Raw genomic sequence first — 27,539 nt, forward strand, 5'->3', positions numbered from 1 at the left:
AGGTTGTGAGTTTGATTCCCCATACCGGAAAAAAAACAAAACAAAGCAAAAGAATAATACAGATTGTATGATTCTGTGTATGAAGAAAACTCACACTGAAGCGTAGTGAGGGAAGCTAGTCAGTGCTAGTTCAGAAGGGGAGTGTAGCACTAGGGTGGGTTGAAGGAAGGATAACAAGGGGCCTCAGGAAACTTCTAAGGTTCCGGAAATGTTCATTACCTGGTGGTGGCAATGACGCTGTAGGGTTTGCAACTGTCAGCATAAACTAAATTGCGTACTTTAAGCACGTGCAGTTTATTGTGTATAAGTTGTACGTCAATAAAAGTAGCACACTCATTGTAGAGTTTTTTTGAGACAGAGTCTCACTTTGTAGTTTGGGCTGGCCTTGAATGAATTGTGTAGTCCAAGCTGGCCTCAAGCTCCAAGCAACTCTGCCTCAGCCTTCTGAGTGCTGGGATCACAGACACGTGCCACTACACCCGGCTCATTATGGATATTTTTAAAACACAGGAAAAAATATAAAGAAGGAAATGAAAACAGCCTATGTTTCCACACTCCAGAAGCAAAGCCAAAATTCGACTTCTTTCCTTCCAGTCTTATCTCCCCCCCCACACACACACTGATACACATGCAGAGAACCAACTGTACATTCAATTATAGATGCTACTCATGCAGGGTCATGTTCTGATAAGCCTATCAAAAGTTGAAGTATATAGGGGCTGGGGATATAGCTCAGTGGCATAAGCACCTGCCTGGCAAGTGCAACGTCATGAGTTCGATCCCCGGTACCGCAAAAAAAAAAAGTTGAAAATATTGGATGTCAAAAATGCATTTAAGGCTGGGTGTGGTGATATACACCTGTACCCCAGCTAGGTGGAAGGCTGAGGCAGGAGGATGATAAATCTGAAGCCAGAAGTTGTATAAAAATAAAATTAAAAGGGCTGAAAATGTAGCTCAATACTTAAAAAAAGCACTTAGTGCATCTAACTTATACCAAACATCATAGCTTAGCAACACAGAGCACTGTGTGTGGAGTATTGGCAATTTTTTTAAAATTTAATTTTATTTTTTTGGTACTGGGAATCGAACTCAGGACCTCGCACTTGCCATGCAGGCGCTTGTGCCACTGAGCTATATCCCCAGCCCCCCTGCTCCTTTATTATAAATCCCCAACTGTCCCAGTTGGAGTCAGTGTTAGGTCTCTCTGCCCTACTGTGAGACCCAGTTGCCATGATTCCTATACCTAGGGCCATGACCCTCCTTGAATGAAAACTGCCTTACCGCCTTTGTGTTTGTTTATTTGTTGAGACTGGGTCTCCCTATGTAATCTAGCCTGGCTTTGAACTCAAAGTCCTCCTGTCTCAGCCTCCTGAGTGCTAGGATTACAGGCATGCACCACCATGCCCAATCTGCCTTACTGTCTTTAACAAGAGTCATGAATAACTTTTCTTTAACAGTTACGGTATTATGGCTCTGACCATATCAGATTCATCGCTGGACCCGCAGACCTCTCACCCAGGACCCCACGTGTACACCTTTGAAGCCTTTGTCTTCACTCCTGACTGATTGATGCGGATCCACTGGTGAGTCAGATTGGTGAACCACTGCTCTAGACAGATGCCTGGTGAACCTAGGAAAAAGAGATTTTGAGTCCTAAGAGTCTTACTCTACTTTCTGAAGCTGGGGTAGAGTGCCAGGCTTGTTTTGAGAGGTAGTCCCTAGCTAGAAGGTTTTCTTCCTCTCCCTCTTTGCTAAGTGAGGGTTATCCCCTGACTCCCTGGCCTAAACGTCCTGCTCCCTGGCTCACTGGAAGTCCTCTTTGTTCTCTTTCTCTGTTTTGCATCTCCCATGGGAACTTCTCAGCTGACTCAGCAACCTTCTCAAATCCTTACTTCTTCAATCCCTCTGTGTCCTGCCAGACCTTTTTTCCTTTCCATTCCAAATCTCCAGTCACTTGAACTTTAGAGGCCCCTGCTTTCAAGACTCAGGGATCCCTAAGTGTCTGAAAAAAAAGTGAAAGACTAATTGAAAACAGATTGAGTATATTATTCACTCAGATGGACTTGGGAGACATTTAGACAGCTCCTAAATACCTCCATCACTCACCTAAAATTAAATCTCAAAGCCTCAATAAAAGTGACCTCTACTAATAGGGAAATCTGCCCCAAAACTCCTTCCTTTAAAAAAAAAAAAAAACCCAACCATTTATAGTCTTTCTCTGTACTTTGAGGTATAAATTTTTTTCTACCTTATTTTCTCTAGGACCTGAGAACTTTTTTTTTGAGAACTATCTTTATGACATTCTATCGTTTTAGGAATGTGACTCATTGGAAGGTAGAAAATAGCCATTTGGAAATTAGGCAAGTGAAAAATCTTAAGTCTTTTCCACAAATATTGATAAAAATTTCTCTAGTTATCTGAGTGGGTAATCTTAACTTATTCCATCTGTTTGAAACGTGATTCAAGTCCAACAGCCCTTTTATAAAGTAGTGACTGTCACACCTATCTAGTGGCTATATCTTTAGAATAAAGTATAAGGCTTCTACTTTTGTCTGTCTACATGTTTATGTATGTTACTGTACACACAGTGGTACCTCAGTTTACAAACTTAGTTCTTTATACAATTCTGGTCAAAAATTAAATTGGAAGAGAACAAAATCAAATTTAGTGATTAGGTTCAGTGTTGACCTGTGGAGAAATTTGATTCAGTTCTCATGCAATGCAGTTTGCAACCAGAATTGTGGAAATAATTAAGTTTGTGAGCCCAGGTTGTTGTATACATGTGAAATTCTCCTATCTCCAGAGGGTATTATCAAAAGTAACTTGTAAGAGACTTCTATTGAATTGACTCAAAGAAAAAAAAATATAAGCTCTTTGTTACGGTTGATACATTGTGTCAACTTGGGGAGTCTAGAGGTTTGGCTAAGTGACTCAGCAGGTCTGCATCCCAGGGTGAAAAGGACCTGCATTTACCCTTCTGGGATGCTGTTCACTGTGTGAACTTGAGAAGTTTAGAAGGCTAACTATGGGACTCAGCAGGGAGCCAGGGTGCTTACTTTGTATTCATCCTGAGCCTGTGCAAGAGGAGGGCATGCAGAGGGTGTGGGTGTAGAGGACCACTCCCCCCCCCCAACGAATAATGTGGTACCCTTAACCTTAGAAAAGAAATATACAATTATAGTATAAACCCCCTAGACAAGACAAATATTAACATACAGCAAATATCTACTAAATACAATAACTAGAACTCCACTAATGTTTAAAAAAGAATTCAACAGTTGTAATGTAAAGTCAACTATCTAAAGATTAATAAAGCTTAATGAGTATACTATCAAAGATATAGGAGGTCAAAATGGAAGGTGCAAAACAATCAAAGGGAGATGAGAAAGAGAGAAAAGTGAGCTAAGCGATCCTATTATGAATAGAAAGATATTTATAGAATTAGATAAAAGTACCAGAAAAGAGCCAATGAGAAATAAAAGATAGTTAACCTTCTAAACTTTTCAAACTGACACAATGAACAACACCCCAGAAGGGTAAGGGCATGTCATTTTCATCCCAAGATGCAGAACTGCTGAGTCACTTGGCCAAGTCTCTGGACTCCCCAAGTTGACACAATGTATCAACCATAACACTACCACAAAAGTCCAGGTCCCAATGAATTCACTCCCAAATTGTACAAGAACTTTAGGAAAGACATAACACCAAACTCTTTAATTAAATTGAAAGGAAAAAAGTACTCCCAAAATCATTCCTGGACCTCATAATACCCTGATTCCAAAATCAGAAAAGGATCCAACTAAAAAAAAGAACTACAGACCAATTTTTGACACAAAAATTCTCATCAAGATACTGGCAAACAAAACGTCATATATCATGAAAGTAGGATTATCTCAGGGAGTCAGAGATGGGTCCATATACGCAAGTCAATAAATGTAACATCACATAGGCAGAAACAAGGACAAAAATCACACAATCATCTCAACTGATGCAAAAAAGTCTTTGACAAAATCCAACATCCATTCATTATTTTTTAAAATCCCTGAAAAAAAATAGGTATACAAGGACTTTTTCTCATTCTGATAAAAGCCATTTAAGACAAATCAACAACCAACATTGTATTAAATGGGGAGAAGCTGAAAGCTTTTCTGTTAAAAACAGCAACAGAAAATAGTGCAGGAGAAACAAGAGGGATATGTATAGGAAAGGAAGAAGTCAAACTCTCATTATTTGTAGATGACATGATCCTAACCATAGAAGACCCAAAAAATTCCACCAGGAGACTGCCAGAATTAATAACTAAATTCAGTAGCGCAGCAAGATACAAAGCCAACACATCAAAATCAAAAGTATTCCGTACACCAATAATAAAGTTACTGAGAAAGAAATTAGGGAAATAATACCTTTCCAGAGAAGTTAAATACCTAGGAATTAACCTAATGTAAGAAATGAAAGACCTCTACAAGGAAAATTACAGCACTCTGAAAAAGGAGATCAAAAAGGACATCAGAAAATGGAAATATATCCCCTGTTCCTGGATAGGCAGAATCAATATAGTCAAAATGGCCATACTCTCAAAACTGATATACAGATGTAATGCAATTCCAATCACAATACCCATAGCATTCCTCACAGACCTAGAGAAAACAATTCCAAAATTCATGTGTTACCAGAAGAGTCCTAGAATAGCAAAAATAATCCTGGGCAACAAGAGCAAGATGGGAGGTATCACAATTCTAGACATCAAATTACACAATACTACAAAGCCACAGTGATAAAAGCAGCATGGTATTGTGTTACGGTCTGTGTGTGGATGTCCCCCCCAAAGCCTCATGCAGTCATGGGGCAGGCTTTTAGAGTTTATGATTGATCCATGATCCAATGCTGGGATTATGGGTGTGAGTGCTACATCTGTCCTGGGGAGATAGTTTGCATATGTAAGGGAGAGAAATAGGCTGCTTGCTGCCACTCCTCCTCCCTTTTGCTCTTGTTGCCTTTTGCTGTCTACTGCTGCCATGAACAGTTGCCCTCTGCCATGTGCCACTCTGCCTTGGAGCCAGCCGAGTATGGACTGAAACTTCCACAGACTGTAAGCTAAATAAAGCTTTCCTGCCTTAATTCTGGGTGTCCAGTATTTTCTCTCAGCAACTAGAGAAAAGTAATCAAAACATATTGGAAAAAAACAAACAAGTAAATCAATGGAATTGAATGGAGGATATAGAAACAACACCAAGCACATTCAGCTACCTGCTCTTCGACCAAGTGCCCAAAAACTTACACTGGAGGAAAGACAGCCTCTTGAACAAATGTTGCTGGGAAAACTGGCTATCCATACACAGAAGTGTGAACCTAGACCCTTATCTTTCATAATGCACTAAACTAAAATGAAAATGGATCAAAGACCTAAGTGTTAAAAAAGAAACACTTAATATACTGGAAGATAAAGTAGGTAAAACTCTTGAAGACATAGACATAGGTAAGGACTTTCTGAGCCTCAATTGTACAAGAGACAACACCAAGGATCAACACATGGGATCACAGCAAATTAAAAACTTCTGCACAGCAAAGAAAATAACCAACAGAGTCAAGAGGCAACTTACAGAATGAGAAAACATTTTTGCCAGCTACTTCTTGGACAGAGGACTAATATCTGGAATGTATAAAGAGCTCAAACAATGAGACTCCCCCCAACAAAAAGCACAATAAAAAATGGGCTACCTAAATGAATAGATACTTCTCAGAAGAAGTACAAATTGCTAATAAATACATGAAAAAAATGTTCAACACCTTTGGCCATTACAGAAATGCAAATTAAAAGAACACTGAGATTCTATCTTACTCCAGAAAGAACTGCTATCACCAAGAAATCAGATAACAACAAATGCCACAAAGGGTGCAGGAAGAAAAAGGAGTGCTCCTACTTTGTTGGTGGGAACGTAGACTAATACAATTATCATGGAACTCAGTATGGAGATTCCCCAAGTATCTAAAATCCCATTTGTCCCAGCTATTCTAAGTATCTTACTAAAAGAGTTAAAGACATCATATTACAGTAACATATGCATACCCATGTTTATAACACCACAATTCACAATACCTAAAATCTTAGAAGTGGCCTGTATGGCCATCAACAGATGAATTGATATAGAAAATGTGGAATTTATACACCATGGAGTACTACTTGCCAAAAAAAAAAAAAAAAAAAAAAAAAGAATATAGGAGTCATTTGTAGAAAAATAGATGTATCTGGAGATCTAAATGTTAAGTAAAATTAATGACACAAAAACTTAAATATTGAATGATTTCTCTTATATATAAAAAAAAACAAAATAAAAATAAAGAGTAAAATAAAAGGCAGTTGATGAGAAAGACTGTTTGGGAGTGAGATGGATCTTTTGCACACGGAAAGGGGACCAAGAGATGGAGGGAAGATGGAAGGAAGTGAGAAGGAGGAGATAAAAGATGTGTTGTGTACATGTGCCAGCTCTCCACAAGGAATGTGATCATCTTGTACTACAAACATGTACAAAAAAAGAGAAGAAAAGAAACATAACTTTGGTAAGGGTCCTGTAAGTCCTCTGCTTCACCACGCCCAACCCTGGGCTTCCTTTGTCCTTACTGAACCCATTTTAAGCAAAAATTCTGCTAATTCAGTTTAGCAATAGGACTAGGGATATAGCTCAGAGGCACAAGCGCCTGCCTGGCAAGCACGAGGTCCCTAGTTCGATTGCCAGTACCAAAAAAAAGTTTAGCAATGATGCACTGCCCTTTGTTTTTGATCACCAGGGTACAGTATTTTAGCGCTCAAGTGTAACGCCAGCGATAATTCTTCCAGTCAGTTTAAACAGAAAACCTTTATCCTCTATGTTTGTCTCTTAGAAATTTTTTGTTTTTGTTTTTTTGTTTGTGTTTTTTTTTGTTTGTTTGTTTTTGTTTTTCTTCCGGTACTAGGAATCGAACTCACGACCTTGCACTTGCCAGGCAAGCTCTTTGCCTCTGAGCTAAATCCCCAGCCCCTCTTAGAAATTTTCCATCCACCCCCACCCCACCACTTGGTGTTCAGTCATTTGTTGGAGTAGGAATTAGGTTGAATCTCTCTCCCACAGCGGAACCCACTAGCAGTGTTTCCTATATCTACTGCCACGACTCCCTTTGAATAGCGTCTTCTCTTCTTTAAAAAAATGCCTTGAATAATTTTTAATACTTCTCCACACTTTTTTAATATTTTAAAATTAATTTATCATATATCTATAATATGTATTTTAATTTACACATAACTGTACATATTTATGGGTACAGTGGCATTTTAATACAAATATACATTGTACAATGCTCAGATCAGGGTAAATGGCATATCTAGCACCTCAGATATTTACCATTTCCTTGTGTTGGGTACATTCAAAATCCTACCAGCTATTTTGAAATACTCAACTGTCACTGGACATGGTGGCACACGCATGTAATTCCAGCACTTGGGAGGCTGAGGCAGGAGAATCATTGCAAGTTCGAGATCAGCCTGGGTTACAAAGTGAGCTCAAGTTTAGCTTGAACTGTATAGGGAGACTCTGTCTCAAAAAGACAAAAAAAAAAAAAAAAAAAATTATGCCAGGGATATAGCTCAGTGGTTACAATGCCTGCCTGGCAAGTGCAAGATCCTGATTTTGATTCTTGGCACATACACAAAAAACAAAACAAAACCAACTGAAATACTCAACTGTCAACCAATCATCCTACTATGCTATAGAACTTTACAAATTACTCTTACTAACTATACCCCTACATATTAACTGTCCTCTCTCCATCCTTCTTTCCCTCCTGTGTCCTGTGTGTGTGCACGTGTGTGTTTAGTTTATTGCCCACCAACCACTGTTATGTACCATCAGTCCAGAAACTTGACTTGTGCCTCTTTCTATCCCTTTTATTAAATGTTTGTTGAATGTGTGGTGGCACTTGTCAAAGCTGGCTTTTATTTTATTATTTTAATTTTCCCTGGTGAATGTAAACTATGAAAACTGAGAGCCTATTTATATGCCTTTTGTTTACTAGTACTTACTCTAAGCCTTGAATAAGGGCTATGACAGTGATGTTAAGAGGATGTAAAGGTTAAGGTTAATTAAACTGAACGAACTAAGGGAGATCTCACAGACAAAAATGACAATGAAATGGAAATGGAAGAAAGGAAGAGAAACAAAAATTACTAGTCTGGGAAAGATTTCTGGCTGACAAAATTTAGTAAACGGTTGCTGAGTCAAGATGGCTTCCCGCTCTTGCCGCCACACTCAATATGGCGACCAGAGAAATTTCTCGGAGAAAATCACGCGAGAGGTGTGTGACGGAGACTGCCCGGGAGTTGAGCTGGGGGTGTGGAGCAGCCAAGATGGAGCCGGTAGCCGGTGGTTTGGGCCCGCTGACTGTGAACAACAAGCAGCCCCAGCCGCCGCCACCTCCTCCGCCCGCAGCAGCGCAGCCGCCAGCCGGGGCACCGCGGGCCGGCGGGGGCCTCCTACCCGGGGGCAAAGCCCGAGAGTTCAACCGCAATCAGCGCAAAGACTCGGAGGTCAGGAGCTTCGGGGGGCGAGGCAAGCACCCGGCGGGCGGCGGGGGTCCGTGCCCCGGGCCGCTTCAGGGCCAGGCTGGGCTTCTCGGAGGGCTTGCAGGGCCAGGCCAGGGGCTGTCACTTTCCAAAGAAAGGAGCGGCAGAGAAGCTGGCAGCTGCCGGAGCCAGGGGCGCGAAGCAGGAGGCGCGCCGCCGCGAGAAGGTGCCGGAGCGCCGGACCCCGCTGGCTTCGCGCCCGGGCTGTGGGCGTGGCCGCGGCGCGGGGTCCTCGGTCTGCGCGCGCCCCCAACGCCTGACCCTCCGGGCGGTGGTCCTGGCGGGCGCTGGAGTACACACAGCCTGTGATCAGGGCAGGGACAGCCGAGCGTTTAGTAGCCAGACTGCTAATTACAGCACTACTGGTGCTGAGCGGACGGAGGTTGCGAGAGTAGCCAGGTGACAAGCCGGTTTCTTCCTATCTCAGCCAGTGCAGGCTCACGCCACGGGCAAGACAGTGCCTGGTGGCTGGTGTGCACGGTGTGACTGTTGCCGATCTGATGCTAAAGATCAGAAGAACACATTTTAAACACGCGCGAGGGCGCGGGGTTCCCTCGCAAGAGCGAGCTGTGCCTCCCCTTCCGGAGACACCATAGTCGGGAGCTGACTATTCACCTCACCCCGAATTAAAATTCCTCCCACTGCTTCCCTTTGCAGAATTCATGAATGAAGACACACACGTCTCAGCGTTTTAGGGCGTCTTAATCGGCGCGTTCCTAGAGCACTTACTATGGTCTTCTTTCTGAGACAACTCCCAGGCCGATCCGGATCCGGATCGCCAGTTAGGCGATTATTAATGAGGGGATTTCTCATCGTCCAAGCACGATGTCTCAGCTCACACAAAAGAGCGATGACACCGTCGTCAGTCCTGCGAAATCAATCCCTCTCAAACGTCTGATTTTGTTTTTTGCACCCCAATTCTTTGGTAAAATACGTGAAAAATGGGCAAGTCCACAGTAGAGATAACGAGGTTGAAGGAAAATTTGTTTTGTTTTGTTTTTTTGAGACAGGGTCTTGCTGTGTAGTTCAGGCTGGCCTCCAACTCCCAGCAATCCTCCTGCCTCAACCACACAAGTGCTGGGATTACAGGCATGCACCACCAGATTTTTGAAAAAGTTAAAAAAAAAAAAATCGATCTTTAAAGATCCCTTATGTAATGAGATGAGACATCAGTGGTGACTACTCAATAATGTTTCTTTTTTTTTTTTTTTTCTGGTTCCCTGGTTTTCTGGTGCTGCTGTGCTATATCCCTGGCCCTCAATAACTTTTCAGGTGTGGAGGACTATGAAAGTGGTGAAGGTCAACCCACCAGTATCCATCCATCAATCTATCTAGCTATCTATCTCATCTGTCTTATCTGTCTATCTAGGTCGTGTTGAAGATTGAACCCAGAGCCTTGTGATTGCTCTACCAGTGGGCCTCCAGCCCATGTTGGTTTTTTTTTTTGTTTGTTTGTTTCTGTCTTTTTGAGACAGGGTCTGGCTATGCAGTTCAGGCTGGCCTTGAGCTCACTTTGTAGCCCACGCTGGTCTCCAACTTGCAATGATCCTCCTGCCTCAGCCTCCTGTGTGCTGGGATTACAGGCGTGCATCACTATAACCAGCTGCAGCCCATGTTTGAAAAAATAGTTTAAAATTTCCCCAAGTAGCCATAAGTAGACAAATACTATTTGATGCACTCTATTTATTCATTTATTATTATTGTGTTGTGTTTCATAATATAAGGGGTGGAACCAATAGCCTTGTGCATGCTAGGCATGCACTTTACCCCTGAGCTATTATATTGTCACCCCTTATTGTGCATTTTCATTTCTTTCTGCCCTTTAATTCCCACATAGACTCAGCACCTGGAAGGCTAATCAAATAGATCTGGCAGCATGTCTAAATCTGTTACGTAGAGGTGCTGATGCCACATTCCAGTGATAGCTCAGATCAGTAGTTTGGCGGCCAGTCAATGCCTGGAGGATGGAGAGGCTGACCTCTAATAAGAAACCACTATGTGCTGCATAATTTTGACTAGTCCTTAAAAACACTCAAGTTAGATTTTTGTCAGCTACATCCCATAAATGAAGAAATAGATGCTTAGTAACTTGTGAGAGTGTACACTGTTATCTATGAATAGAGTGGAGTTCTTGTGTGTGGGTGTGGTGTTCTTTGTCTTCCCAATTAGATGTTAATATTTATTATTATTATCATTATTATTATTGTTATTATTATTGCAGTGCTAGAGATTGAACCCAGGGCCTTAAGCCTACCAGCCAGGTGCACTATCCTTGAGCTGTCCCCTGTCTCCTCAAGTAGATTTTATTAAACCTCAGAAGCTTGCCTGTTTCTTCTCTCCCCTTCAGCCTTGCTTCTTCAGTCTTCCTAATGCAAAGCTTTCAGGGTGGTATGTTCTCATTAACCAGCTATCCCCAGCAGCAGAAATACCCTTTGTTACATTCTCTCCTGTGTGTGGGAGGTAAGCCAGTCTGTTATGTCTCTGCCTTCTCTGTCAGTTCTCCCTGGAGTTTGAGATGCTGCAGGAGGGCTGAGGGTTTTGGTACTCATTTTGTCCTCAGCTTTGGTAGCTCACTAGCCAGAAGAAGTGAGGCTTCTGGATTTTTAGCACCATACAGAATGGTCATTCCTTACACAAAAGAGAAACTTCGTGTTCATTTGTACAATAAATACATATTTAGATGCAAACTATTCATTTCATTCATGCCAAGCACCATGCTGAACATGGTGCAGTCATTGCTGAGTGAAGCAAAGTTCCAACTCCCAAGGAACTTGCAGGCTTCTGGAGAGGCAGACATTAAACTAATACAGTCCTAGCTTCATTCTCAAAGGCTTTGACGCTCAAGAACTTTCCACCCATTTTAACTCAGAACTTTTGTCCCAGTACTCATTGTCTAGTGTGCAGCATGCAAACTAGAACGTGTTGGTTTTGATTACATTTTGACTTGCTACCTTTCCCGGCCCATCAATTATTGAGTAGTACCAAGTTAGCACTGTAAACATGCCAGTAGGTACTTTTAAGTTATGGTAAGTGCTTGGAAGGCAAAATATAAGGTGCTCTGGAGACCGAGCTAGTCCAGGAGACTAATAGTGTGATGAAACATCAAAAAAGTAGAGGCAATGGTGTCTTTAAGACAGCAGTGTCTCTGGGAATGTATGTGTTTTCTCCTTTGGAAACTACTTATGGTCATTTGCATAAAGCTTTCTACTTTTATCAACAGGGCTATTCGGAGTCTCCAGACCTGGAGTTTGAATATGCTGACACAGACAAGTGGGCTGCAGAGCTCTCAGGTAAACCATAGGCCTTCATGTATTTTGAGGGTAGTTTTTTTTTTATCCTTACTAGTTTTTAAAAAGATTAAGAATGAGTATAATTTTGGAGGTTTTTTTTGTTAGACCTATCAATAGTATATATAAAAGATATGTCAGTTATTTGACTCAGGTCATGGCTATCTCATAACTTCAGGTTGTTTTTTACTTTTATGAAGTGTCTTATTTGTGGTCACCTCTGTTTGTTAGGGCCCGGTCCCAGTGTGACACAGTTAGTGGGGCCCCTTAATCATACACCGTTGCTCTGACCGTGGTCTCGCCTGTGCCAGTGGGTCCGCAGGGGTTAGAACACATGCACTTGCCTCTGTGCACATCTTTTGTTGCCACTGGTATTCATGTGTAAAGGTCACATGATCTGCTTCTCTGGCCCCCTCCGGGCAGGTCCTGCTCAGAAGGTGGTACTTGAGAGACAAGTGCTGAGGGCCATGGTCAGTCTCTGGCATGGTATGGTGGGATGGGTGCACATCAGACTGGAGGTGCCTGGGTTTATGCTCCACTGGCACTCTGGTTATCAGATGGAAGGCAGGTCAGCACTCTCTCCACATCTCCTTTGCACATCAGAGCGCTGAGCCCCCTCTAGTAGTTAGAGAGCTTAGTCCAGAAGTCCCTGTGAGTCAGGGGTAGAGTTGGGACGGTAAGTAAATGCCTTACTTCCTGTGCTGCATGTGAGACGTGGTGTAGTCTGGATATGGAGCTGATGATAATGAGACTTTGTTCTTGACAGAGCTTTACAGCTACACAGAAGGGCCAGAATTCCTGATGAATCGTAAGTGCTTTGAGGAGGACTTCCGGATCCATGGTGAGATAATTGACCCCAGTATTTGGTTCCCTTTACCCTGTGTTGGGAAGGCGTCAGGGTTCCGTTTAGTTGTCTCAGTGACTAAAGGCATCCTGGAGGAACATAAGAAATTTGCTGAACCGTGATTACTCAAGCCAGATGTGACAGTTGAGAGTAGGCGTTGTAGGTACTTTGATGGTGACTTTTCAGGAAATTTAAATTTATAGAACAAAAGGAAATTGTTTTTCCAGTCCTGTGGCAGTCCTGAATTTGGAGCATTAACCCTGAGTCCATTCTGTTGTGAGAATTTTGCTGGGCTTTTCTGTCACTGGTCTCTTGCCCGATAGTGAGAGACAAGAAGTGGACTGAGCTGGATACCAACCAACACCGCACCCATGCCATGAGGCTCCTGGACGGCTTAGAAGTCACTGCCAGGGAAAAGAGACTCAAGGTGGCCCGAGCAATTCTCTATGTTGCCCAAGGTACCGTGTGGACCTCCTCAGGGACCTGTGGCAGCCCTGCCGGTGACCTTATCCATCCGCATGTGTGCAGGGCTTCGTAAGCTGTGTCCTGTGTTTGCAGGCACCTTTGGGGAGTGCAGCTCAGAGGCAGAGGTGCAGTTCTGGATGCGCTACAACGTCTTTCTGCTCCTGGAGGTGGGCACGTTCAATGCTTTGGTGGATCTTCTGAACATGGAAATAGAGTAAGCACGTGTGCTGAGGGGTTCAGAAGGGAAGGGAAGGTGGGAGTGAGAGGGGAAACAATTTACAGAACTAACTGGCTTTGATGGGGATAAAATGGGCCACCTGGGCTGAAGGTCTGGACCCAGGCTTTCTTACCACCACCTGGGATTACACGTAGGAAGGTGCTTGGTACATCATGAAATCTTAACAGGGATTAATGACAGTGTCCGGAGCTTTTCACCAGACGGCAGGTTCTGCCCAGACCCAGGCATACTTAGGTTTCTCATTTTGAACTCCCTCTGAAACCTGCAAAATCCCCTGTGTTTGCCCTGTACTTTCTCCTTCAGCAGGAGGCCAGACAAAGTCTAACACCTGGGCTCAACCCAAGCCTGCTGTAGTCTGTGTCACCACTGGTCCCTTGTCTGTTGGACAGGTCAGTTGCTGCCCATCTAAGGATACCATTATGAATAATAACGCTAAGAACACTCACTGAGGGCTACATGTCCCCAGCATTGTTAATCCATGTAATGGATTAATACGTGTTAACAGCAGAGGCACTGTTAGCATCTGAATTTTAAAAAGATGAGGAAGCTGAAACATACAGGAGTGGAGTACCTTGCCCAAGCGCACATAACTAATAAGTGTTAGAGCCAGGATTCAAATCTTAACAGTCATGTGTAGGGCTTGAGTTCCTAACCACATTGCCCTCTGGCCTCTTGTGCAGCCTAAGCACAGCGCTCGCCACAGTGATACCTGTCAGGGCAACGCTCACTTGCCCCGCTGGGTGACTCCCCAATCTCTCCTGCAGCAACAGTGCCGCATGCAGCAGTGCGGTGAGGAAGCCTGCCATCTCCCTGGCTGACAGCACAGACCTGAGGTGAGGCGAGCGTCAGGCCTGGGCACCCTGAGCTTTAGCCAGAGAATGAGCTCAGGGGAGGGGACAGGAGGGTATCTTTGGGTGTCCTGGGTGTGTGTACATTCCTTCTGCGTACACTAATCTGCCCATGTGAGGACTCAGTGAGTGACTGGTGGGCCCTGCTGAGGTCCATATGGGAGGGTCTGGAAAACCGGAGGAGATCCAGGGTCAAGGCCAGTTGAAAGAGCCAGTTAAATGTGGGCAGGAGACTCACACTGTTACTAAGACCCTGATTGCGAGATAGTTTATACTAGGACAAAACACACAGTATTGCTTCATGGCTTCCCACTTGCTTGCATGCACAGCTTGATCCCTGTCTCCATTAGGTTAGTCCTTGCAGCTGTGTGTTTCGTGCGTGCGCAGGAAGGAATAGTAACTGCTGAGCAATAAGATTGCCTTTCCATTTTTGTGGAAATGTGTTTCTTTTCATGAATTTGAAAGCTTTTCGGACTGAGTATTTGTGGTGTTTCCCACTGTAGTTAGGGTCCCTGGTGTGGCCTCCTGGTTTCTACTCTGTGTAGGTAAACTGCCCTTGTTCTATGATCCAGTCTTACACTGACCCCTCACTCCCATTTCTCTGTTTTTTCCTTTCCTTTCTAGGCATTCACTAATGTCTTTTGGCCATCCTTGTTCGTATTTATTCATTTACCAACCATTTTTTAATCACATGCTTCGAGTAAGCACTTTATTAGACATTGGCAAAACAAAACAGTACTGGTCCCACCTAGAGCAGCCTGAAGTAAGGAAGGAAACAGATTAGGGACAGGCCTCAGCATTCCTTTGCTTTGTGGAATACTCAGATTGTCATTTCTCAGTTTCTGTGTTACAGCCTCTTCAGCTCCCCAAGCTGGTCTCTGTGTATAGGCTTTCTTCGTGTTAGCTGGAATATGAGGAAGCCAGGGCTGTCCCTTGATTCCCCCATCTCTTCATTATAACCTGGCTCTTGCGCTCAGGGTTCTGCTCAACATCATGTACCTGATTGTGGAGGCGGTTCACCAGGAGTGTGAGGGTGACAAGGCTGAGTGGCGAACCATGCGACAGACCTTCAGAGCTGAGCTGGGTAGGACCCCTGGAGATCGTCTCCTGAGGCCCTGCCTGAGACCTGATGCTGGGGGCTCTGGGGGGGTTCTGTTCCTGCCTGTGGTCCTGATGCTTGTGGTCATCTCCAGGCTCTCCACTGTACAACAACGAGCCATTTGCCATCATGCTGTTTGGGATGGTGACGAAATTTTGCAGCGGCCACGCCCCCCACTTCCCTATGAAGAAGGTTCTCTTGCTACTCTGGAAGACAGTATTGGTGAGCACCTCTTGGCGGCAACCCAGGTGCTAGGACAGAGAAAGTGGGAGACCTCCTTGTATTGTCAACTGCAGATTAGAAATACTTGGGGAAATTAATTACGTCTGTATTGAACATGTATTGACTTGTTTTGATTATTATTCCCTAAATAATCTAACAACAATTTATATACACTGGGTAGGTATTATAAGTAATCTAGAGATGATTTAAAGTATATAAGAGGAAATACGGAGATAATATGCAGGTACTATACCAAGTTATATTAGGGACTTGAGCATCTGTAGATTTTGGTCTTTGCTCTAGGGAAGGGTGAGAGAGGGTCCTGGAAACAATTCCGTATGGATAGTAAGAGAGAACTGTCCTTTTGAATCCTGAGTTATGTGAATGTATAATTGCTTTGGTTTAAAAAAAAAGAGAGATTATAAAGCTCCTTAAAGAGGTAACAAAGGAAATGTCATATTAACTCACAGCAACCAAAGAGGACTTGGCCACTGAGCCAGAATAGAATGGTCCATTTCCCCTCCCCCGCAGCTGTTTTCTCAGTCATAGAATAGCTTTACCCCCAGACAAGGTACCTCTCAGAAACTCTTGGAGTTCGTAAATAATTTGAGGTTAAGTAAGTAAGTTAGTAGGTTAGAGCCGGAGTAGCTGGGGCCCCTTGGTCAGGTGTCACTTGAAGGAAGAAGCAAGGGTGGAGTCTGAGCCAGCCTCCATTTTCCTCTGCATGGTGTGAGACTGAGCCTGTTTCCATCTGGGGAGGAAATGAATACCAAGGGGGACTGGTCAGTACACTTGGCTTGGGGACATTGTCAGCAGTGTGGTCCAGGCCCAGCTAGGAGTCCTTTCCTCCAGGGCACTGCTCTCACGGGGCTCCCCCTTCTTTCCGAAGGGGCTAGCTCTGCAGTCAGCACTCAGTGAGTGTAGGCCCACTGAAGAGTCATACCCACCAGACGTCCTGCTGGTTCCTCAGCAAGCCTCACTGAACCAGAGCGGGAAGCTGAGTCGCTGAGGGCCAGTGACTAAGCAGCTGGCCACACAGTGCTGGACTTTGAGCTTCTAGGGAGGTCTTTAGATGAGTGTTTTGTTTTGTTTTTTGAGTAACCAACAATATATTTCCAGTTTGACTGTGAAAGACTGGCATGCGCCAACTTTTGAAGCACACATCTACTGACTTTTCTAAGAACTGGAAGGGAAAGAGTGTCCGGTTTGCTTTTTTAAAAAAAACTAAACTAAACGAAAGCATATGTAGCTGGGTGTGGTGGTGTACATCTATAATCCCAGCACTCAGAAGGCTGAGGCAGGAGGATCATCACAAATTCAAGACTATCCTGTGCTACATACTGAGTTCAAGGCCAGCCTGAAGTACGTAGTGAGACGTCGTCTCAAAAAAGCAAAAATGAATGAGAAGTATGTGCTATGTATAGAATTAAGGGTATCTGTGTGCTGTGTCCTTCTTCTCTTTCTTCTCTCTTGCTAAGATCACTGAATTCTGCTTTGGGTGGCTTTAGTTCCTTTTTCAGAGAGTATGTGTGTCTTGGTGGTGGTGTTGGTTTTTGAACCTGATACCATGATTGGGAACCAGTCTTATGGCCAAGGTGACCCTGGCTCTGCACCCCCACCCGGTACAGTGCACACTCGGTGGCTTTGAGGAGCTGCAGAGTATGAAGGCTGAGAAGCGAACCCTCCTGGGCCTTCCCCCACTGCCTGAGGACAGCATCAAAGTGATCCGCAACATGAGGGCCGCCTCCCCACCAGCTTCAGCATCAGACCTGATCGAACAGCAGCAGAAACGGGGCCGCCGAGAGCACAAGGTAAGGCGGCAGAGGGCCCGCAGGGTGCACCCTTGCCAGCAGTATGTGGAGGAGCAGAGGGCTGTAAATGGCTCTGCTGTGCTGCTCAGAATGAATGCCTTCTCAGTAGAGATGCTTCATCCCCAGCTCCAGGCCCCAGTGTTAGGGGGTTCTCAGGACCTGGCACGAATAGAAATGATTTGCCAAGGCAGGCAGGTGTGGTGGCACACACCTGTAATCCCAGCATTTGAGAGGCTGAGGCAGGAGGATCGTTGTGAGTTCGAGACCAGCCTGGGTTAAAAAGTGAGTTCAAGGCTAGCCTGAATTGCATAGCGAGACCCTCTCAAAAAGACAAAAAAAAAAAAAAAAGAAAGAAATGATTTGCCATTTGGTCCCAATCTTGGACTCTCAGTCTGGGTTCTCCATCATTCTGTGCTCTGTCCCTTCTGTGTCTCAGCTGCCTCTGACAGTCTCATTTACTTTTCCTCCTATTTAGGCTCTGATAAAGCAGGATAATTTAGATGCCTTCAATGAGCGGGATCCCTACAAGGCTGATGACCCCAGAGAAGAGGAAGAAGAGAGTGATGATGACAACAGTTTGGAGGGAGAAACATTCCCCCTGGAGCGTGATGAGGTGATGCCTCCCCCTCTGCAGCACCCCCAGACTGACAGGCTCACCTGCCCAAAGGGTCTTCCATGGGCTCCCAAGGTCAGGTGAGTCTCAGACCTCCAGCAGCTCTTGGCATATGAAGCCAGAGCCCTCATATCCCTGACAGCAGCTGAACTGAGTTAGGGTCAGGCTGACCTTGGCTCTGGAGCAAGGTTCTCTTAAAGTACCCTGTGCTATCTTGGGGGCATTCAGGGAACTGGCCTTGGTGATCCCACATGAAGTGGCCCTTGTATGGCTTCTGAATTAGTAATCTGAGTTCCCATTTGGTCAGACTGGCTAGTGAAGGAGGATGAGGGGGAAAAAGTAAAAATGAGCTTTCAGGCAAGGCCATCTCCAGCCAGCTTGGTGGTATATAATGTCTGGTGGTTTTGTTTGTGGTACTGGGGATCAAACCCAGCCCCTGGCCCGATAGGCTGTAAATTACATAATGGTTTTTAACAGAAAAGCAATAGATGAAGAGTTTCTTTAGAAGCATAATTAAGATGCTTGAGATGTATATATGAATTGATGGATGGGAATATACTTGAGCTTTTTAATGACTAGCAACCTAGGAAACATAGTAGATGAGCATGTGAAAAGATATAAAAGTAACTTTCTTGATCCAGGGAAAGCCTTAGACTTCAGTGTTCTGTGAAGGGAATGCAGAACAGGTCATCAGAAAATATACGGGGTGCCATCTGTTTAAGAGAGGAATTTGTGATCCACATGAAAAGCCAGCAGTTCGTAGCTTTCACCGTTTAAAAATGTTAAATATTTAAGAAAGTCTATTGACAAACATCTTATAGTTTGAATAAGGTATGCTTTTAAGTTTGATATATCACCTTAATTTTTTGAGTAAACTGCTTACACATAATGTATTTCCAGGTTGGTTGGGTGGTTATTTATTTATTTGTTTGTTTGTTTATTTATTTAGAGACAAGGTCTCACTGTATAGTCCACACTGGCCTGAAATTTGTGATCCTCCTGCCTCAGCCTCCTGAGTGCTGAGATTACAGGCATGTGCCACCACCACCACCCCTGGCATTTTCAGGTTATTGATCCAATAAAATAAAGAACATCCAAATTATTAGAGAATTTCAGAAGCGTTTTGTTTTTTTCCTTTTTTGAAAAAAGAAAAACGATTGTGGGAGACTTTTCTTTCCCTTGGCTTTACAATTTCTGGATGTTCTGTTTTGATTAACTGAGACACCTTGAAACAGCATTTGATAAAACTTTCCCCTTGCTTCCTTTTGCAGAGAGAAAGACATTGAGATGTTCCTTGAGTCTAGCCGCAGCAAGTTCATAGGTTACACTCTAGGCAGGTGAGTGCAATCTGAGTTCCTTTTGAAGTTCCCTCTCCTGGCCTCTGGTAGGAGGCCCTGGAGAAATCCATGTCAAGGCCCAGCACAAGGGTTTCTTTATTCTCTAGTGACACAAACACAGTGGTCGGGCTGCCCAGGCCAATCCACGAAAGCATCAAGACTCTGAAACAGGTGAGTGGCTCGAGGTGAGCTTTTGGCCTCATTTGGTCCCAGGTGAATAAAGTGAGCCTGAGGGAGAATCCTTTTAGGACTTGTCTGCTGGCAAAGGCCTGGCAGAGCAGCTGCTTTCATCTGGCACTGACTGAGGTTCGTTAAAGTTATATAACCCGCCAGGCATTGGGGTATCAAGGGGCCCAGGAAATAGCCCTTGCCTTCCCTCTGCACACATTTTAAGACAGCTGGGACAGAGGAATAGGCAGATGAATATTGCATTGCTAGCTTTTTAACTTGGTTCAAAGACATAGGTTCCCACTTCGAAAAATATTTGGGGCTTAGGATTTTAGTTGGGGATTTTTGTGGTGGCTTAGTTCTCTTCTAGAACACTGTGTAAAAAAAATGAGTAGGTCTTTGTTAGGGTGCAGGAGTGATCAGAGAATGAAGAATCTTTTCCCAGCACCTCTTTGCCCATCTGTCTCTCCAGCACAAGTACACATCAATTGCAGAGGTCCAGGCGCAGATGGAGGAGGAGTACCTTCGCTCTCCTCTCTCGGGGGTGAGTTGGGGGCCTTTACTCCATGGAATCTCCTGTTATTCCCAGAACTTGCCTCAGAGCCCTCCCAGCCCATTGCCTCTGAATCCCAGCTCACCAGTCAGTCACAGCAGCTTTGGCATCTGACTAGATCTTTCCGTGTTTTGTTTTTCTGCCTGTGTAGTGGGAATAATAATAGAACCTTCTTCTGGGTTATAATAAGGATTAACTGAGTTATTACAAGTAATACATCTGGCACATTTAATGTGTTCATATGCTATCATTGTCATCAACATAATTCTTTACATAGATATAACAGATTCTCTTCCAGCCAGCCAGCAAGCTGGTTTAGGAAACCGTAGCCTGGATTGGGGTTCTGTGTTTATACCCATTGTGTTTAAAGGGAGAAGAGGAAGTTGAGCAGGTCCCTGCAGAGACCCTCTATCAAGGCTTGCTTCCCAGCCTGCCTCAGTACATGGTGAGTGCTGTGTGTCCGAGACCCCTCTCGGTGGCCATCAGTAGGAACCTGCAGTGGGGAAGCTTCCCCATGACACTGGTCCTTCACCACCTGTGATTCTTCTGCACCTGAGGAACTACAGGGACACTGCTTCTCGGGGCATTTTGGGTCCTGGGCTCTCCCATGTATCTACCTGTGCGGTCTGCTCTTCCCAGATTGCCCTCCTGAAGATCCTGCTGGCTGCAGCTCCCACCTCAAAAGCCAAAACAGACTCAATCAATATCCTAGCCGATGTCCTACCTGAAGAAATGCCGTGAGTATCGTTCCTGTGAATGCGGCGGATAGGGTAGAGGGAAAGGGCAAATGTTTTCTTACGTTGGTTTCTTTTGTTTGCCCAGCTTCTCTACAGGTTAACTTCAGGATGTTTGTGATTCAGAAAGAGAAACCTACTGAATTCAGTATTTCACTGGTTAAAATGATTGCTTTAGTCTAGTTGGCCACTGAATAAATGCCTGAGTGAATTGAGGAATTCATTTCTCCTTTGTAAAACAAACCTGGTAGCATTATTGGGCATTTTCCAGAGTCTTCTTCTAAAGTCATGGGATTGGGACACCCAAGGTGGTCAGGTTAGTTTGTGCACAACTTGCAGTCACAGTTGATCCTGCACTGGTATGGAGTCTCCCTGTTGGCCAGTGAACTGGCAGGCAGAATCCTGGCAAATATCTTAGGGGATAGTAGAATGAAACCCTTAGGAGTACTTCCTCCCAAGGCTCACCTCATCTCTTTGATGTGCGAGTGAAAACGCAGGCCTCTAGCCAATCTCTTGCCTGGCTGCCAGTACTGGCTGGCTCTGGCTGTGACCCTGGAGTCTGACAGGGATGGCCAAGTAAGGGAGGAGGCGGGGACGGTGAGAAGATCACTGAACACGAGGCCTTGATTATCCCGGGAAAAAATGCTCCATGTCAAATGTTGTAATTTTTTTATAAAGATTTACAGTAAGAAATTCTGAACTAAGAAACTGATATATCTTGGGAGGCTGAGGCAGGAGGATCCTTGTGAGTTGAGACCAGCCTAGGCTACAAAGTGAGCTCAAGGCCGGCCTGAGCTGCATAGTGAGACCCTGTCTCAAAAAGACAAAACAAAACAAAAAAAAGAAACGGATATAACTTGTTTCTTCCTTTATCTGACTTCAAAACCTTTTTTTCCCAGTAACACAAAACTTTCTGATGTATAGTACTGGTTTTCCACTGGAAAACTCAGGTTAATGTGGTGACTAAAGCTTAGGGGAGATCTTGCAAAGGAGAAGTTCAGTTTTGGAGGAAAACAGAAACAGGTTAAGAATGTATTTGGGCCATCATGAAGAAGAAATAGTTTGTACTGAGCTAGATGGCGTAGGACAGTGATGGCAAGCCTTCTAGAGATGAGGCCCAAACTGCAACCCCAAACCCACTTACTTGTCACAGAGTGCCAGCACTGCAGTTAAACCTGAATACTGTGGTTTTAGTGTAGGAAAAAAAACCCAAACAGCTCATACATTAACATCTGTGTCTTAAAAGAAAAATAACACTCATGCCATAGGGTTGCCACCACTGGCCTAGGTGGTGGGTGGATGGACCCCTGGGCTGGACCTCTTAAGATGTCCAGGGGTGGGGCTGGGGATTTAGCTCAGCGGCACAGCGCCTGCCCAGCAAGCTCAAGGTCATGAGTTCGATCCCTGGTACTGGAAAAAAAAACAAAAAAAAAAGATGTCCAAGGTGTTGGGACCTTTGCCCAGAGGGTTCAGGAATTCATCTCAGCTTTGGGCACCTAGAAGGAAGGACTGTAGAGCTAGCAGCTCATCCATGCACCTGTTTCCAGCACCACAGTGTTGCAGAGCATGAAGTTGGGAGTGGATGTGAACCGCCACAAAGAGGTCATTGTTAAGGCCATTTCTGCTGTGCTGCTGCTGCTGCTCAAGCACTTTAAGTTGAACCACGTCTACCAGGTACCTCCAGGTTCCTCCTTCCTGTCTGCTGCGCGCAGGCCTTGAGTGCTGCTTCTCTGTCAGCCCATAAGAACAGGGCGCCACTGAACCCACTTAAACTCTGCATGAATGTTCTAAGGCACTGGAAGAAGAGGGTCAGGTCCCACTGAGTGTGCTTTTTCTCTGCTGGTTTCAGTTTGAATACATGGCTCAGCACCTGGTGTTTGCCAACTGCATCCCTTTGATCCTCAAGTTCTTCAATCAAAACATCATGTCCTATATCACCGCCAAGAACAGGTGATGGGGAATAGGGACCGGGAAGGGGCGGTTTGGCCAGATGGCAGGGCTCCCAGCTGGTCTTTCCCACTGCGTCCATTCGCTAGCATTTTTCCAGCACTGTGAGCCAGCACTGGACTCAGTGCTGAGTAAGGCAGGGTTCCTGCCTGAGGAAAAGCCGTTGTGTCAAATCTTGAGTCCAGTGAGTCTAGTGACAGGTGACTCAGTCTATGTCCAGGGCAGGGACTCATCCAGTTCTGAGGCCCCAGTTTTTTGTTTTTGTTTCATTTTTTGATACTCACTATTGACTGTGGGCAGAGCTGATCCTGATTTCATTCTTTTTTTTTTTTTTTTTGGATAGAGTCTCACTGAGTTGGTTAGTGTGACCAGGAGCTTGCTGTTTCAGCCTCCTGGAGTGCTGGTGTTATAGGCGTGTGCCACCACCATACCCAGCTGCACTTTTTTTGAGGAGACTGTCCAAAGAACCTGACATGTGCACCGCATAGCCTTATCTGCTGACTCTCTCTCACACACACACACACACACACACACGTCACACCTGCCTGTTGCTAGCTATACTTGACAACGCCTGCTCATTAGTGTGAGACACTGCAGGGTGAGCTGCCAGCCAGGTCCCATCACAAGTAGGGTTTGGCATAAATGAGTTGCCATGAGCTGTCTCCTACCTCAGCCCCAGATTTATTGCCGTTGGGAAGGCTACAGTAGTGTCTATGCCCCTTACAGAATTATAGACTTTCCCAGCCACAGAGGAACCATGTGAGTTCTCATGTAGTAGATACTTACAGCTGGGGAAATTGGGATAGGGCAAACAAGCTAGGTTGCTACTTGTGCTTCAGTGCATGATGGAGGAAAGCCAGGAAGCAGCTCAGTTAGGGCCGCTCCGTCAGACCCAGGCGTTTGCTCATGGTGGGCCCCTGGGCTCTCTTGCCTCTTCAGCATCTCTGTTCTGGATTATCCGCACTGTGTGGTAAATGAGCTGCCAGAACTGACTGCGGAGAGTCTGGTGAGTGCATGGGCTCCCTCGGCTGTCCCTTTGGCATAAGTTTGCCTCCTGTAGGGACAGAGGTGTCTTGTACAGAGGGGAGCACTTTTGGAGTCACCAGAAGGGCAAGGGGAGGACCCTGGAGAGCAGAAAGACTTGGATATAGGGGTAATCGGGGAGCATGGTCCTCAGGCATTGCTGACCCTCAGCTTGCCTAATAGAACTACTTTCCTCTTTCCACATGGGACTGCAGGACCACAGCCCCAGTATTATGACCCATGTTTCCTGAACTCCCTGCCCTGTCCAATCCCTCTGCCAGCTTCTAGGGGAGAGTTCTCCTGGGCCGCCCTGAAAGGAAGAGATTCCTAGTAGAGGCTTGGGGACCCAGCTGTTCTCACATACGTGCTGACGGCGTTTTAGAAACTGCTGAGCAACCTGCACCTGTGAGGGTTGTGATCATTTCTGGCTTTACCTGGCAGGAAGCAGGTGACAACAACCAGTTTTGCTGGAGGAACCTCTTTTCTTGTATCAATCTGCTTCGAATCTTGAACAAGTTGACAAAATGGAAGCACTCAAGGACAATGGTGAGTCAGTGGCATTAGCAGGCCTAAAATTGGTCGCTCAGAGAAGAGTTGGACACCCCATACCTGTACCTTCCCTTTCACTCCAGGAAGAGGGTGTTCTGGGACTGGGGGTTGCTGCTGCATGTGTGTCTTTCTTGTTTAAAATTTGCTGACACCACATCCTTGCATTTTAAGAACTGATCCCTGGTTCCTTGCTGAGTTGAAGGAAAGCTGGAAAAGGCTTAGTCGTCCATTAAAACTGACCACACTCACAGACAAGCTTTTCTATAACCTCTTAATCTTCGTTGGTAATCTAACCAAAGTCCTGGGAGCTTTTGTTAACACTATGTCTGGGGAAGCCTTTGGATGGGAAGGTCCACGAATTCTGTGAAATATGTGTATTTGTACATGGGAATGTTCTTTTGAAGGAATGCATAGCTTTCTTTAGGTTCCAAAGAATCTTTAGAGTCTGTAATTAGAGTGACCAACTGTGCTGATTTGCCTAGACTTTCCCTGTGTTAGCACATAAAGTCCCATGTGTCAGCAAGCCCCCGAGACCAAGGGACATGGGAAGCTGGAACAGCTTCTCACCCGACCACAGCCCCCGGTGGTACATGTGCTTTCTCCTTGATCCTGTCCTCACCCTGGGGTGCTCCCTGTGCCTCGCCCAGATGCTGGTGGTGTTCAAGTCAGCGCCCATCCTGAAGCGGGCCCTCAAAGTGAAACAAGCCATGATGCAGCTCTACGTGTTGAAGCTGCTCAAGGTGCAGACCAAGTACTTGGGGCGACAGTGGCGCAAGAGCAACATGAAGACTATGTCTGCCATCTACCAGAAAGTGCGGCATCGGCTGAATGACGACTGGGCATATGGCAATGGTGAGGTCACCCACAAAGGGTGGGAGAGAGTGCCTATGGGGAGAGGTGACATCTTTGCCCTGAGCTTCCCACTAAGGAGCAGAAGGGAACCCAGCTCCTGCTTTTCCGGCATCAGGGTGGTCAGTCAGGGGAACTTGGGGAAGCTCCCCAGGCTCAGCGTCGGAGGTCATCCCTGTTACTCTCAGTCCCTCCCTTCCAAGCTGTTCCCTTTTTAGGAATTGTCACAAGGCTCTGCCTTCTTCTCTCTATCCCACTGCCTCTGAGTTGCTCTGAACTCATGGGGAGCTGCTGTGAGCTAGGTTCCCAACTGTGTCTTTCTGCTTTGTCGCAGATCTTGATGCCCGGCCTTTCTGCTTTGTCGCAGATCTTGATGCGCGGCCTTGGGACTTCCAGGCAGAGGAATGTGCCCTCCGTGCCAACATTGAACGCTTCAATGCCCGGCGCTACGACCAGGCCCACAGCAACCCTGACTTCCTGCCCGTGGACAACTGCTTGCAGAGTGTCCTAGGCCAACGGGTTGATCTTCCAGAGGATTTCCAGATGAACTATGACCTCTGGTTAGAAAGGGAGGTCTTCTCTAAGCCCATTTCTTGGGAAGAGCTGCTTCAGTGAGGCTGCTAGTCAGGAAACTGAGATGGAAAGAAGGGGTGATCTCATACCTGAGGGACTGCCTGGTGATTGCTGCAGTGCTCCCATATCCCTCCAGGTGGCAGCACAACCACATACTGGCGTCCACAGCCAGCCCTGGGCCTGTGGTTGAGCCCTTGTTGGCTTCTGATTCTTTCTGGTGTCCTGCTCAGGAGCAGTCATCCCTCTGCTCAGGATCCACCCTTCCTCCACTCCTCCCCAACTCCCACCTCCCTGTGTTGGACATGGCTGGTTGCAGCTCATTTCAGTCAGCCCAAGGCTGGGAGAAGCTGGGCTGAGCTGGGCACCCCTTCTTATCACATCTGAGTTTCAGGTTCACGCTGACTTTTCCTGAGTTACACAGCCCTGGCATGTCCACTTGCCAAGAAAGAGGGCTTAAGATTAGGACCAAGACCAGCAAGCTGGCACCTTGGTTGTACTTTGGGGGTTTCTGATACCATTCCATCCTCCTGCTAAATTTCATTCAGAAGCAACAAGTAGTGGCTACTGCAGCTGCAGCTCTTTGGTTTTGGATGAGGTCGAGACAGGGCGAGAGGCTTCCCTTAACCAGGGGTGCCATTTTCCTCTGGGTTTGCAAGGACCTGTAAATATCTCTACATAAATCTGTATGTGGTCTCGTGTCTTGTTGGGGTTTTTATGCGTTTGTGTATTCTGTTTACATTAAAAGGGAGCAAAAACAGTCCCTGTTTTCCTTGCCTTCAGGAAATATGGACTCTGAAAATCTCCAGTTCTCAGAAGTTGTTCTTCCTGCCGGCAGCGATAGGTTACCTACTTGTCTTCTACCAGACTTGGGGGGAGAAGTGGGGAAGTTGACACCTATCCAGAATGCTATCTCCCCGGGGGATTGCTTCCGCCTGGTTCCAGTGCTCTGGGTTGCTGCAGTGATACTTGGTCCTGCACCCCTGAGTTTGATGTAGTTTCGGTAGAAGCTGCAGGTTTCTTAGAATCATGCCTCCGAGCTGGCCTCAACTAGTCCTGTTTCAGGGTGAGGTCAAAGTGGTACTCAGGTCCTCACTGGGGCAGGTGGTAAACTTTTGTGTTCAGAGCCAGGGAAATGGCCCATTGGGAGTCACCTTCGTGTTGGGGAAGTGTTGAAGAGCCCAGGAGCCTTCTACAGCAATGGGAGAAGCAAATGAAACCTTTGTAGTAGGTAGGTGTCAGTTGAAATCTAGAAACTATACTCTCCGATCCTGGTCATTGCTCCAGACTGCCACAGAGGATATTACCATTTTGATGCTAGTAAAGAAGTATTCACATTTCAGAACTGCTGGAAATTTGCTTATCTTATAGGCAATGTGTCTAAGGTCTTAAATCTTCAAAGGGGTCTTTTCCGACAAAGGAAACTTTCTTGGGAGAAAGTCCCTTTCTTGCTTCAGTGCTTGCCTGGGACCCCCTAGATGCCAACATGATTAGGAGCATCCAAGTGGAAGGATCATACAGACTTTGGGATAGGGAGCCCCTATGACCCGCCCCCCACAATCAGCTCTTTTTCCCCACAGTGACGTGCAGAGGGCAAGGCAGTTCCATACAGCTTTTGTATGCATGATGATTTTTCTGTTTTTTCTTGCCAGGGTTGATAAGAAGTGTGTATCTTGATATTTCCGTTTAGGGAAGATAGATTTTCACCTTCTTATTCCCACATGCATCTGGGTTGCTAAAATGGCCTGGCCTGAGGTTCCTGCCCTCCTCTATTTTTTCATTTCACCCA

The 27,539-nt window shown here is 45.5% G+C and overlaps 1 protein-coding gene across 3 annotated transcripts; it reads left to right on the top strand.

The window, feature by feature from the left end:
• Positions 1–8,193: 8,193 nt before the first annotated feature.
• On the top strand, positions 8,194–26,510 carry Strip1 (striatin interacting protein 1). Of its 3 annotated transcripts, none has more exons than XM_005388906.2 (21): positions 8,194–8,557; positions 11,814–11,883; positions 12,647–12,721; positions 13,048–13,182; positions 13,283–13,403; positions 14,192–14,260; positions 15,253–15,359; positions 15,469–15,596; positions 17,225–17,407; positions 17,883–18,100; positions 19,292–19,357; positions 19,465–19,528; positions 19,998–20,069; positions 20,449–20,523; positions 20,718–20,815; positions 22,360–22,486; positions 22,662–22,762; positions 23,699–23,765; positions 24,224–24,328; positions 24,979–25,183; positions 25,515–26,510. In XM_005388906.2, the coding sequence occupies exons 1-21, from the start codon at positions 8,285–8,287 to the stop codon at positions 25,793–25,795; spliced, it is 2,640 nt and encodes an 879-aa protein (XP_005388963.1). In that variant the 5' UTR covers positions 8,194–8,284; the 3' UTR covers positions 25,796–26,510. The 3 variants fall into 3 exon arrangements, with proteins under 3 accessions (XP_005388963.1, XP_005388965.1, XP_005388967.1); XM_005388908.2 differs by having other exon boundaries at positions 8,195–8,557; positions 25,548–26,510; XM_005388910.2 differs by lacking the exon at positions 8,194–8,557 and adding an exon at positions 8,826–8,992.
• Positions 26,511–27,539: the final 1,029 nt, after the last annotated feature.

This window comes from Chinchilla lanigera, unplaced genomic scaffold (assembly GCF_000276665.1).
Source record: "Chinchilla lanigera isolate Chin_1 unplaced genomic scaffold, ChiLan1.0 scaffold00034, whole genome shotgun sequence".
Classification (NCBI taxonomy): domain Eukaryota; kingdom Metazoa; phylum Chordata; class Mammalia; order Rodentia; family Chinchillidae; genus Chinchilla; species Chinchilla lanigera.